The 12,591-nt window shown below is 46.9% G+C and overlaps 1 protein-coding gene and 1 non-coding gene across 3 annotated transcripts in view; both read right to left on the bottom strand.

The window, feature by feature from the left end:
* Positions 1 to 12,247, bottom strand: part of IL13RA1 (interleukin 13 receptor subunit alpha 1) — a 65,201-nt gene extending 52,954 nt beyond the window's left edge. For both annotated transcript variants that reach the window (XM_049704689.1, XM_049704690.1), the window contains exons 1-2: positions 12,031 to 12,247; positions 5,302 to 5,441 (exon numbers count right to left, since the gene is read on the bottom strand). In XM_049704689.1, coding sequence (XP_049560646.1) covers positions 5,302 to 5,441; positions 12,031 to 12,109 — 219 coding nt within the window. In that variant the 5' untranslated portion in view covers positions 12,110 to 12,247. The remainder of the gene's footprint in view (positions 1 to 5,301; positions 5,442 to 12,030) is intronic.
* On the bottom strand, positions 6,952 to 7,078 carry LOC117203664 (small nucleolar RNA SNORA35). Its single transcript, XR_004486518.1, has one exon. It is a non-coding gene; the product is annotated as a small nucleolar RNA SNORA35 (small nucleolar RNA).
* Positions 12,248 to 12,591: the final 344 nt, after the last annotated feature.

Raw genomic sequence — 12,591 nt, 5'->3', positions numbered from 1 at the left:
GAGCAATTTCAAAGGAAACACAATAAGCTTATCAAACTTCAATTCCAAGTAGATGCAGTATAACATCAAGATCAAGGTAAAAAGGACTGCTTTAAGAATCTGGCAATCCTGGTCACCTCTGAGGAGAGGAAGTAAAGAAGGGGAGCCTGAGGGCTGAGGAGACTTTTCAGGAAACACCTTTCTGCACTGTTTGACCATTTTGATTATCTCATATACACATATGAATTATAAGGGTTGATATTATATGCACTGAGTATAGCACGCTCTTATTCTAAAAGGTAGATAAGCTTTGTGGAACCACGGAAAGCCAACTTATACACGGCTTACGGATAACAATCACAAGCCTGGTTATTATGATTTAGAATAATGAGATTAAAGGCTCTTGAGGAAATTAACATTTTCCAAGGTGACAGAGTTGGGATAATTAAGAACAGAGCTGCTTTTAATCAGAGCTCCAAGGAGCTTCCTGTTTTGCAATAGTTTCTGACTCAAGTTGGAGACAGCATTTCCTTTTATATACGAGCTGATAGCCATGAAGGGAAATTGTGTCAGAGTTACCTTTATCTACCACCCTAAGGGGTACTCTGCCATTTCACATGCCTGCTGCCAACTGAGCATGAGGGCAACTGCGAGAGACTCTCAAAACCAGGCACAAGGATGTCCTCTGAGAGGTAGCCAGCAAATCAATTAACGAGCCACAGCAAAGACATGGGGAAGAAACAACACCTTGTACAGACCGAACAGCTCTTAGGCCCAGGCAAGAAAGCACTCTAAAAAAGGAGTTAGCTGGTCAGCCCTGGAAGAAGAGAAAAAGAAATGCCTGCAAACAAAATTCTGACAGGGAGAAAAGAGAGGGTGATTCAGCTCCATGGACATTGATTATTTTTGTCCCAGAGCAAAGCCCTGCCTACCTTCAGTGGGGCCTCCAGCTATTCTGAGTCAAGTACATTTTCACAACAAATTCCTGATTCCTTGCCAAGAAACCTACTTATCATTTGGCTTTCCATATAGTCGCTGCCTACAGGACTAGAACATACCAGTTGAGCCAAGAGAAGGCTCTCGAGAATGTTTCACCATTATAGCTCTCATGGCGAAGTAAGGAAACTGGCCCTTAATTGATGAATGTGTGCTGAGGAAACAAGGATTGTTGATAATGGTGGCAGGAAAGCTCCGAATGCAAATTTCACCAACCACACAATTTTACTAAGCCGAAGTCCCATATACCCCTGAAAGAGCCACCCTGACACAAGGATCCTTGATAACTCTTGTGTGGAAGCTGCATTTGCCCTCTGAGGACACCCGGGGGAAAATGTACGGTCAAATGCCATAAATTAGAATCATTATGGAAAAATCCCAGTTCTCTTATATTAGATATTGTTCCAGTGAGAGGGCTGAGGAGTTTTATTACACAAGTATTTTTAATAAATGGAATTTCTTAAAGTAAAAACATACTTTAGCATCTAAATCTGAAACTTTTTTTTAAAAAAAACTTCATTTTCAAAGTTAATCGGTTATTGATTCAGACCCTTTATTAATTTATTTATTTTGGGCTGCGTTGGGTCTTCATTGCTGCGCGCGGGCTTTCTCTAGTTGCGGCGAGTGGGGGCTACTCTTCGTTGCAGTGCGGTAGCTTCTGTTGTCGCGGAGCAAGGGCTCTAGGCATGCGAGCTTCAGTAGTTGTGGCACGTGGGCTCAGTAGTTGTGGTTCACGGGCTTAGTTGCTCCGCAGCATGTAGGATCTTTCTGGACCAGGGCTTGAACCTGTGGCCCCTGCATTGGCAGGCGGACTCTTAACCACTGCGCCATCAGGGAAGCCCTAAACCTGAACCTTTTGTTTTGGGCATATGAATAAAAAAATAACTTAGAAAAGACATGGTAGGGGGACAGATAAAATACTTTTAAAAAATCTCTTTCAAAGCTCAAGGCAAATAATATTAAATTGGCATGAATAAAGTAGGAACCCCAATTGTCAATGATTGCCAAGTCAAGTGCACCTCTCTGTATCAGACAAGGAACTAAATCCCTCCCAGAAGATCTTGATGAAGTATGTGTGATCGCTCCCACGTGACTTTCGGCTGTGGTGACTCATTGCACTGGTAGCTGCTGTATGACATTATGTTCCACCTGTCAGAGAATCTGGGGTCCTTTGAAAATTTATCAAAAATCAAGGCCAGAGTCCTGAACCGATCCCTCCCCCTCAAGACCAAAGTTCATTTGGCTAGATCGCAGCTTTCCCAACTGCTAATCCTTTCTCAGAAGGAAAGGGGAGTCAGCTTCAGCTTCAGTCTCTTTGGATGCCTAGACAGAACAACATCCTTTTAATTTATTCACCTAGTAAGACTTGCTTATCTCTCGGTGATGAAAGAGATCTAAAATCTGATGCCAGATCCTTCTTCTAATTGCCAGATTACACATTGCTAAAACAATGGTGAAGGGCAGCCACTTAAGCTAGTCTTGTATTGAATTTTTTTTTTTTAATCATCTATGGGGCTTCCCTGGTGGCGCAGTGGTTGAGAGTCCGCCTGCCGATTCAGGGGACGCGGGTTCGTGCCCCGGTCCGGGAAGATTCCACATGCCGCGGAGCGGCTGGGCCCGTGAGCCATGGCCGCTGAGCCTGCACGTCCGGAGCCTGTGCTCCGCAACAGGAGAGGCCACAGCAGTGAGAGGCCTGCGTACTGAAAAAAAAAAAAAAATCATCTATGATTCCATATCTCTCATCTTAATGGTCCTCCAATCTGAAGATTGAAAATGACCTCAAGGATTTACCTCATTTAGCAATTTGGGACTGTTAGACGGTCATAAAAGCCCTGTAACATGTACAAACTATCATAATGCCACTGCTTCAACATGCTTCAAAGCATATATACACCCCGGTGTGGTCTGATGACATTAATGCTGTGCCCAAAGGACAGAAAGAGGGAAGGAAAACCACTCCTCCCATTGATTCTGAGTCTCAGGATTGTAAACTTCAAAAAGGTCCAGACAGGAAATCCCCCATCACTGACTGGAAAGAATAATCTGTGTTTATCACAACTGCCGCATTGGCAGCCTTCAAAGCTGTCAAATGGCTGGAATAAAGGAGCAGGCCTTAGGCAGCGGCCACCCTTTATGGTCTCCATCTGGTCTCTTCAGGGGCAAAACGGAGGGACCAAGTTTAAACAATATTAGGTTGAACCATATAATATGACCTATAAAGGCAACAATTTCATATGGTTGAATCTAACAACAGTGATACTAATAAAAGCTAACAATTATTGAACACTAACTCTGTGCCAGGTGTATCACAAACATTATCTCCTTTAACAAACACACAACATTCATATGAGGTAGGTACTTTTACTAGCCTTTCCCCCCAGCATTCTACAAACAAGGAAATGGAGGCTCAGGCTCAGATAGGTTAAATGACTTGCCTACGGCCACAAAACTTGAAAGGGAAAGAGACAAAATTTCAAACCCAATTCTATCTGATTCCACTGCCTCCTAAAGTTACTTTCAAGTCTAAATTTCTGTAACTATACCGAGGAATTAGCCCCATTTCTACACTAGCATATCAGCATGTCTACCTGACTGATCCTTGAGCGCGGCTGACGGGCTAATGAATAAGGACATGTTAGAAAGATGGTGACCTCTCCTGGGGGTTTCAGTTAGATACTTAGGTGACGCACTAAAGGGTCTTTCCTGGAATTTCTCAAGGCTGAACTACCAAAAGTTGCCACTAAGACTCCAACTGTCTAAGGCCCCTCCTTAGGAACAAGAGGAAGCCAACAGTGTGAAAAGGGGAACTGGCCTACCAGAGTTTCACAGGCTTCTGCATTTGGAGGACCTCTTTTAAAACACAAATATTTCTGACCAGCCTCAATTCCTTATCAATCAACACCTAAACTATAATTAACACCTCTGCAGGAAAGCAGGAAGGCAGATTAGCAAGTTTCCCTCTAGAGGAAGAGCCCATTCCACCCTCACTTCATTAAGTTTCCCATACATTATTTTTGGTGGACCAGCAAGCCAGAGACGTGAGTAGAGCCACACTTTACACATGAGGAAATGAAGGCTCACAGAGGTTAAGGAATTTACCCCAGCCCACTGAGCTAGCTGAATGGTGCACTAACTAGCTCTCCAGACTCTTCCTGCCACCAAACTGCTCGAACATGGTGATTCCACAGTTCACTGAGCCAAAGTACTGTCATTAATAACAACTTCTCATTGGCCTTCTCAAAATCCAGGAAAATTCAACCCCAAACATCCTCCACCTCCCCCACCCATACACTGAAAGAAGATACAGTCATCCCTCTTACGCCCGAGGGGCATTGGTTCCAGGACCCACCACTGACACCAAAATGCATGGATGCTCGAGTCTTTAATTAAAATGGTGTAGTGTTTGCATATGACCTAGGCACATCCTCTCCTATACTTTACATCATCTCTAAATTACTTATAATACCTAGTGCAACGTAAATGATATGTAAATAGTTGCCACTACGAGGCATTCAAGTTTTCCTTTTTGGAATTTCCTGGAATTCTTTTTCCCTAATATTTTCCATCTGCAGTTGGCTGAATCCACAGATGCAGAACCCAAGGACTGTATAAAGATATAAAACAGTTTTGAACAGACGATATGATGCTTTGAGGAACCTGTCAATTAGCAGGGGCTACAAACCAATAAGGCTCAAAAGGAACTTCCATTGAATAAGACTATCATAAAGAATCCGAAATTATCCAATCTTGTTAACAAAAATTCACTTAAATCGGTCACACATCCGACTGGAAAGGCTGAAAGTTTCTCTCATCTTTCCTCAAGCATCAGGGAACTGTCTGGTCAACCCCACCTGCCACTGACATCTTATGTTTTCATTTTCCATATGGCCATTTACTTTTGCATCACATAGTTCTTGCATATCTATCTGTGCATGGGATTAGTGAGATGGTAAATTTGAAAATTCCCTGCGGAATGGAAAGTGCTATATAAATACAAGCCTTCAGGCAGCAACACAGAAACCAATGTTAACATAATTAATTATTCACTGGGTGCCTACAGGAACCAACTTTAACATAATTAATTATTTATTGAGTGCCTAGTATTTCCTAAAAGAGTAATAATCTCAATTGTATTTGATTGGCAAATATTTTCTAATGTTCAATTTTGTCAACAGTTGTTTCCATAATTTTCCCAGTTAAAACATTTGGACACAACTCAAAAATAAAAATCCCACTTTGAAGTAAGATTAGAATTTGACTTATTCTTAGCTCCAACTCACAGGGTTCACTTTACCTTATCAATGCAATATGTTCCAGAAAACTTACCTTATCTTGTTTGTTGCCAAAATGACTAAAATACTTTAGACTACAATTCGGGCTGGCTCCCTCAGGAGGATTCCATGTCCATGTGACTGTGCAGAGGTTTTCAACAGACACACTCAAATTCGTCACAGGTGGCTGAGTTTCTGTTCAAATCAAGCACAAGAAATACATTTATCCACAGCAGCCAGTGTTTTCAGTGGTTAATTTAATCCATTCCTCCAAGTCCTGGAGACCAAGAATCAGAAAACTGAGTTATCAAGAGCTAACATTTATTGAGCCAGGCAGCATTCTAAGTACTCTCCACAACCTTATGAGACAGGGACTCTCAGCCTCATGTAAAGATGAGGCGACTGAGAGGCACAGGGACATTGAATCACTGACCCCATATCCCACGGCCAGTCAATGGCAGAGCTGAGATGCAAACCCAGAAAGTGTGGCTCGCAGGCCGCATTCTTTTTTTTTTTTTTTTTTTTTGCGGTACGCGGGCCTCTCACTGTTGTGGCCTCTCCCGTTGCGGAGCACAGGCTCCGGACGCGCAGGCTCAGCGGCCATGGCTCACGGGCCCAGCCGCTCCGCGGCATGTGGGATCTTCCCGGACCGGGGCACGAACCCGCGTCCCCTGCATCGGCAGGCGGACTCTCAACCACTGCACCACCAGGGAAGCCCCCCAGGCCGCATTCTTAACCACTTGCTATGGTGTGAACACAGAGGAGAGTATATTCTTAAATGTCCAAGTTTTCCTCTGGTGGGTATTTGGGGTCCCCTACACTGCGCGCTCAGGCCCACTCAATACAGACAGTTCAATCCCAGCAGTTCTGCAAGTCAGTTTAAGTGGCTCATCTTTAATCGTGCTTGCTAACGTGACCTGGCAATTGTTCTTATAACTTTTCCAAAGAAGTACTGAGAAAGAGATCTAACAACCCTGTTGCTCCCCTGAGGTCTGACACTAAACAACTGGAACTGTAGCTTTGACAAATCTGAACAGGGACGAAAAGAGGAGAAACTGTGAACCAGTGTCTTAAAAAATGTGTTTCATTTTGAGAAAACCCACCACTGTCTCCACCAAATATTTCCTGGCTCTATTATCCTGGACCCAGCTTTAGGATCGGGGATAGGAGTTTTCATGCTTCTGCCAAATGCAGGGAAGTACATATGGAGGAGGGAAAGGAAACACCATTTCAAACTTTCCTGAGAACTTCTCCTGAGGCCAAAATCGTCCCCCGGAAACTGGATGAGGGCTCCTCTGTCCTATCTTTGCAAGTTTTCTGTAAGTCGAAATTTATAAAGTTTATTAAACTAATTTTAAAAGCAATCCCCCCAAATTGTCTAAAGTGGCAAACTTAATCATTATTAATTACTTAAGGACTACAGTTTTATTAATTTATCAATCAGTAGTTCTATTTTATACTCTATGCCAACACTTTGGAGTGCTCTGGGCCTCTTACATAATCTGCAGTATTTATGCCATTACTTTCCTCTTTAACTGAACAAAAAACACCATTTGTCCCAAAACATCAACCCCACAGGCACTACAGAGGTGGGATTCCCCCCTAAGTCAGGTTTATACACAGCAGCCTGCACAGACCCTGAACTCTCAATATTCATTCCGCCTTTCCTAACTCAACTACCATTAGGCTTTCTGAAAGGTAGACCAAAGGCCCAACTGTGGGGAGGAGGAGGCCACAGCAGGCCACGTCCTTGTGGAAGCAGGGGGTTCCTATTGCACTGCATTAAAACCCAGCCAGTGCCAGGAGCACCAATGGCTCAGGCGACAGTGATTTTAAGTTAGGATTTTAAGTGATTACAGGAGTGTATAGCTATTCCAGTTTGGCCTTTCGAACATCACGTCAATGATATTTTTTATTTATTTATTTAGTTTTACCGTACGCGGGCCTCTCACTGTTGCGGCCTCTCCCGTTGCGGAGCAAAGGCTCCGGACGCGCAGGCTCAGCGGCCATGGCTCACGGGCCCAGCCGCTCCGCGGCATGTGGGATCTTCCCGGGCCGGGGCACGAACCCTTCTCCCCTGCAATGGCAGGCGGACTCTCAACCACTGCGCCACCAGGGAAGCCCACGTCAATGATATTTTGGAAGGCAAATTGTTTATCAGGTATAGAGTCTCTAATGAAAACTTTGTTCCTACTGAAGATTACAATTTACTTTAGGATTATCTCCCTTACTGTGCAGTTTCCAGAAACACACTAGAGCAAAAGTCCAGGATAGCTGGCTTAGCACTTCCTGACACTCTGCCTTCCCACAAACCTCCCACTCCCACACAAAAATTAAAGCCCTAACAATAAAAATATTACCTATTTATGGTTTGCTTAAATCATACCCCAATTTTCAAGGTAGTCTAAGACCTTTTTAAATCTATTTTTTAACCTCAGTATTTTAATAGAACAATAGCCGGCCCTATTTCCAATCTCTCAAACAGATTTCATTTTCCCCCATCTGTTCTGAAGCATCCTTTAGTCAGATCTTCTAACAGGTTTGCATTTTAGGCTACTTGTGGCTATCTGCCATCCTTTCCCCCCCCACCAATGGTTCCTTCCATTTCTCTTAAGATTTTTCTACTTCCTATACTTTAAAAAGCACACATGCTCACAGAAACTCTTTTTTTAATTTTTACTTTTTTAACATCTTTATTGGAGTATAATTGCTTTACAGCGCTGTTTTAGTTTATGCTGTATAACAAAGTGAATCAGCTATACATAAACATATACCCCCATACCTCCTCCCTCTTGCGATACAATCTCCAAATGTTTAAATATATCTGAATATATGTATGTGGGTATAATACATCCAGACACATAAGTAAGTGGAGACCTGTGCTTCTTGTAAAAGTCTGTAACAGCTCCTCATCTGTAAGACACATCATTTCAGCGTAGTGTAGTGATTAAGAGCACGGACTCTGCAGCCCGACTGCCTGAGCTCATATGCCAGCTCTGCTACACACCAGCTGCCAGGTTACTTAACCTCTCTCTGCCTCAGTGTCTGCATCTATAATGTGAGGATGATAATAGTAAACTAATGAAAAAGGGTTATTATGAGGATTAAATGAGTTAATACAGATAAAAAAAAAAACTCAGAACAGTGCCTGGCACAGAACAAGTGCTGTGTAAATGTGTGCTGTCTGCTTTCTTTCTTTTTGAAGAGACGAAACAGTTCTAAACAGTTGCTTTGGTTTTCTCTGGAATTGATATGTGTCCGTGGCCTTAGAGACACAAGCTTCTCTGCCTGATAAGCTTTCCTTAAGCATCTAATCCTAACCATTTCTTAGGGGTTGATCACTCACCAGAAAGGGGAGTGGGAAGGAGAGAGGGACTCAAGTAGCTCCCTCAACTAAACTTCAAACCTCAAGTGAGTCTGTGTGGACATCTAGCACAAGATCCCGTTCGAATTATGAATTAACATGATCAATGCTGTTTCTAATAATAAGGCATGTTACTTAACTAAAACTTTTTGCTCTCTCTTGTTCAATCACAGGAGCTGGCAGAAGCATGCATATTTCGGGAAAAGTCAAGGAAATCACAAGAGTTATACATGAGTCATTCATCTCCTTCCTTTACATCTACTCAGTCATCAACCTCTTTCAGAGCTTTTTGCAACACTTTTTTAAAAAATAAATTTATGTATTTATTTATTTTTGGCTGCACTGGCTCTTCATTGCTGCACGTGGGCTTTCTCTACTTGCAGCGAGCGGGGGCTTCTCTTGTTGCAGAGCACAGGCTCTAGGCACACGGGCTTCAGTAGTTGTGGCACACGGACTCAGTAGTTGTGGCTCATGGGCTCTAGAGCGCAGGCTCAGTAGTTGTGGCGCGTGGGTTTAGTTGCTCCACGGCATGTGGGATCTTCCCGGACCAGGGCTCGAACCCATGCCCCCTGCATTGGCAGGTGGATTCTTAACCACTGCACCACCAGGGAAGTCCTGTAACACCTCTCTCAATCATCCCAATCACACTAATGCGCTCTGCTGGGCCCCGTGAGCCAGGCAGACATACAGCAGTAAGGCACGGGCCTGGACAGAAGGCGTGCACAGCACATCTTTCTAGTGGCCACCTCCAACCCTAGATCCCTGCGTCGCTTCGCACTCGTGATTCCCCACACTCAGTCAAGTCTCCCTGCTGGCTTCTCCTCCAGTGTCATTTCCCTCACGCTGTGCCCCACTCAGCTTCAAGGGCAAATGAAGCCCTTCTGCCTGGACTGATTTTGCCAGTGCACCCTCCTGCCAAGCTGGGCTCCTCGCTGAGCACAAAAGGGCACCCTCACCCTTACCTCTGGGCCTCTGTAGCTGCTATTCCCCCAACTGGGAATAACTTCTCCTCCACCTACTCAAATGTCACCCACCCTAAAAGTCTAGCTCAAACTTTAGCTCTTCCATGACACTCCCAGCCCTCAGTTTCCCCTCTTCTGAACGCCTACAGTACTTATTGTTTGGACTACACAGTCTGGCTATTATAAAGCAAGTCTCCAATACATGATCATTCGCTTCATACCAATGGCCTGTACATACTTGCATGGGTGCCAACCAGTCCTGCCCTGCTACTCTGGGAGGGGCCCAGCTCCTCTCCCAGCCAAGGACTCCCTGCAGAGAGAGGCACTGAATACAGTGGTTAGGGGCACGGCCTCTGGAACCAGGCTGCCAGGGTCGGAAGCCAAGCTCCTCCACTCTATCACCTACGAGAGCTCTGGGCCTTGCTGTGCCTCAGCTTCCTCACATACAAAACAGGACTAATAACAGCACCTACAGGAGGGTTTTATGTAAAAATTAAATGAAATAGTTCAAGTGGAAAACTTAGAACGCTGCCCGGCAGAGTAAACACTATATAAGTGCTAGCTGTTATTAAGACATGCCACAATGTGGGCTACCAATCTAAACAGACTAAACTAAGCTGGTAACCTAATCTTTTATAAACACTCAAAAGATTAGCGCTGGAAGAGCCCTTAAAACTTATGGAGTTCAACCTCCTGTCACAGATGAGAAAGCTGCTGTGCAAGGGAGGGGAAATGACAAGCCCTGAAGTCCCACACCTGGGAAATGTCAGACCACTAAAACTCAAGTCCCCTGACTGTTTTTTTTCTTTCTTTTTTTTTTTTTATCATGCAATTCTATCAATATTTCCAATGGGAAAAAAGTTTTTCTATTTCTAAGTAACCAAGTTACTAATGAACTTCTGTGACAAAACTGATTAAGTTGGGGGTTGCCAGTGTTACTAGAAGGCCAGCTGTTTGTTGTTCCAGGTGCGTGGGAGAAGGAAATCTGTAGGAGGGAGGGGGTTAGAGTAGCACTGTGAAAATCAGGAGATTAATGAGATGGGTGACCCCCCTCCCTTCTTTGGACTGCAGCTGCCCCATATGATTATGGGAATCAGATCCCCCCAAGTGAACTGGGGGCAACGATTACGCAGTATACTCTAAGGTTCTAAGCCAACCTACAGAGCCTGGCTCAGTACTAAACAAGGTAGGCACTTGAATCATTGACTGTCAAACTTCAAACCTCCCTCAAGTCTCTACTCAAATGCCACCTTTTCAGTGGAGGTCTTCCTACTCCACCCTATTTACAATGGCAAACCCCTTCCCTGCTTTGTTTTTCTCCATAGTACTTATCGCCATCCGACATACCTTATATTTTACTCCCCCCCCCCCGCCCCCGGCCCCTTCCTCTGACTGCCAACAGCATATAAACTCCAAAGGGCAGGGACTTGACCTGTTTTGCTCACGGCTCCACTCTCTGCCCCTAGAACACTGTCCAGCACAGAGGAGACTGTGCATACGTTTTGTTGACTGAATCAATAGAGGCTATCGAGGTTTCCTAATCAACATTTCAACTTGGGTTTCAAAGCACAACACACTGGTTGAAAATGCAATAAACAAATTGTGGGTGTTTGTGTCAATGTGACAATAAAACCTATCGAATTTGGGGCTAGAATTTGAAGTTATATTATCGTCACCAAAAATGTCCATTAGGCCGCTCATGGCAAAAGCTGGCCGTGAGGAATTCATCAGCCCTCAACTTTTCACAGTAACTCTGGTTGATTAATTTAAATTGCCGCACCAGGGTGAGGGGTATACGAGAACTCTCTATACTATCTTTGCAACTTTTCTGTCAATCGAAAATTATTCCAAAATATAAAGGTTAATAAAGGAAAAGGAAAAAAAGGCATCCACGTGGATGCTGCTCCGAGATTCCCACCGGATTTCTTGGACGCCAGAGGTGGCCGCGACCCTCACGTCCTTTTCCTACAGAGACTAGGAGCTTTAGAGGTTCCCTCCGACTCCCACCCCCTCGCTGGACCGGCCGCGCAAGAAGCCCCGGCGCGTCCCAGCTCGCCCGGACCTAGCTTGCCGTCCCCGCGGCCTCCCGACCCCTCATCCCCTCCCGGGGGCACCGGCGACATTCCGGCTCCCGACCCCGCGGCCCTCCGATGCCACGGACTCGTTTCGGCCCCGGGCCCCGGCGCTAGGCTCGGCGCTTCCCGACGACCGAGGGAAGTGCGGCGACAAGTCGTCGTCCTCCGGCCCCGCCGCCGCCCCTGCCGCCCGGGATCCGGAAAAACCCGGCCGCTCCGGTTCCCCCACCTCTAGCCGGGCGAGGGAGGCGGCGGCGGCCGCGGGCGCGGGGCGTCGTGGGGACGGCCCCCGGCGCCCACCCCCGCCGCGGCGCCCCCGGAGCGCCCCTGCTGGCCTCTCGGCCGCGACCCCCGCCGCCCCGGGCCCCGGCGGCCGCACTCACCCGCGGGCGCGGCCACCCCGCCGCCGCCGGCGCAGAGCAGCAGCGCCCACAGCCCGCAGAGCCGCGCCGGCCGCTCCATGCAGTCCCTCGCTCGGAGCCCGGCCGGGCTGCAGCCGCTGTAGTCTCCGCCTCCTTCGCCCCCTCTCCCACTTCCCGGCTCCGCCGCCCTGGAGGCCGGGGGCCGGCGCAGACTGGAAGAGCCGCCCCGCCCACAGGCCGCAGGTAACCCCAGGCGGTCAGCGAGGGCAGAGGGGCGGGGCGCCCGCGGCTCCCGCGGCCTGACGTCTGGCCCCGCGGCAGCCGAGCCGCCACCGCGCCCCCGGAGTCCGATCGCGGGCCAGACAGAACTTCCCTGACCTTGTTGCGGCGCGGCCCCCCCCCCCCCCCGGCTCGGTGCGGACTGTGCAGCCTGGCTGAGCCTCGGACAGGCCCCGGGCTGTGCCCTGCCGGGCACCGGGCCCGGGCGGTCTCGGGGAAGGAGCCTTGCCCTGGGAGTCTGGAGACGAGGCTTCCAGTCGTTGGCCTCTGAGTCCTTGTTTCCTAAATTCTGACCCCGGGGTT

This window comes from Orcinus orca, chromosome X, assembly GCF_937001465.1.
Source record: "Orcinus orca chromosome X, mOrcOrc1.1, whole genome shotgun sequence".
Classification (NCBI taxonomy): domain Eukaryota; kingdom Metazoa; phylum Chordata; class Mammalia; order Artiodactyla; family Delphinidae; genus Orcinus; species Orcinus orca.
This window is presented reverse-complemented; position numbering and strand designations above follow the sequence as displayed.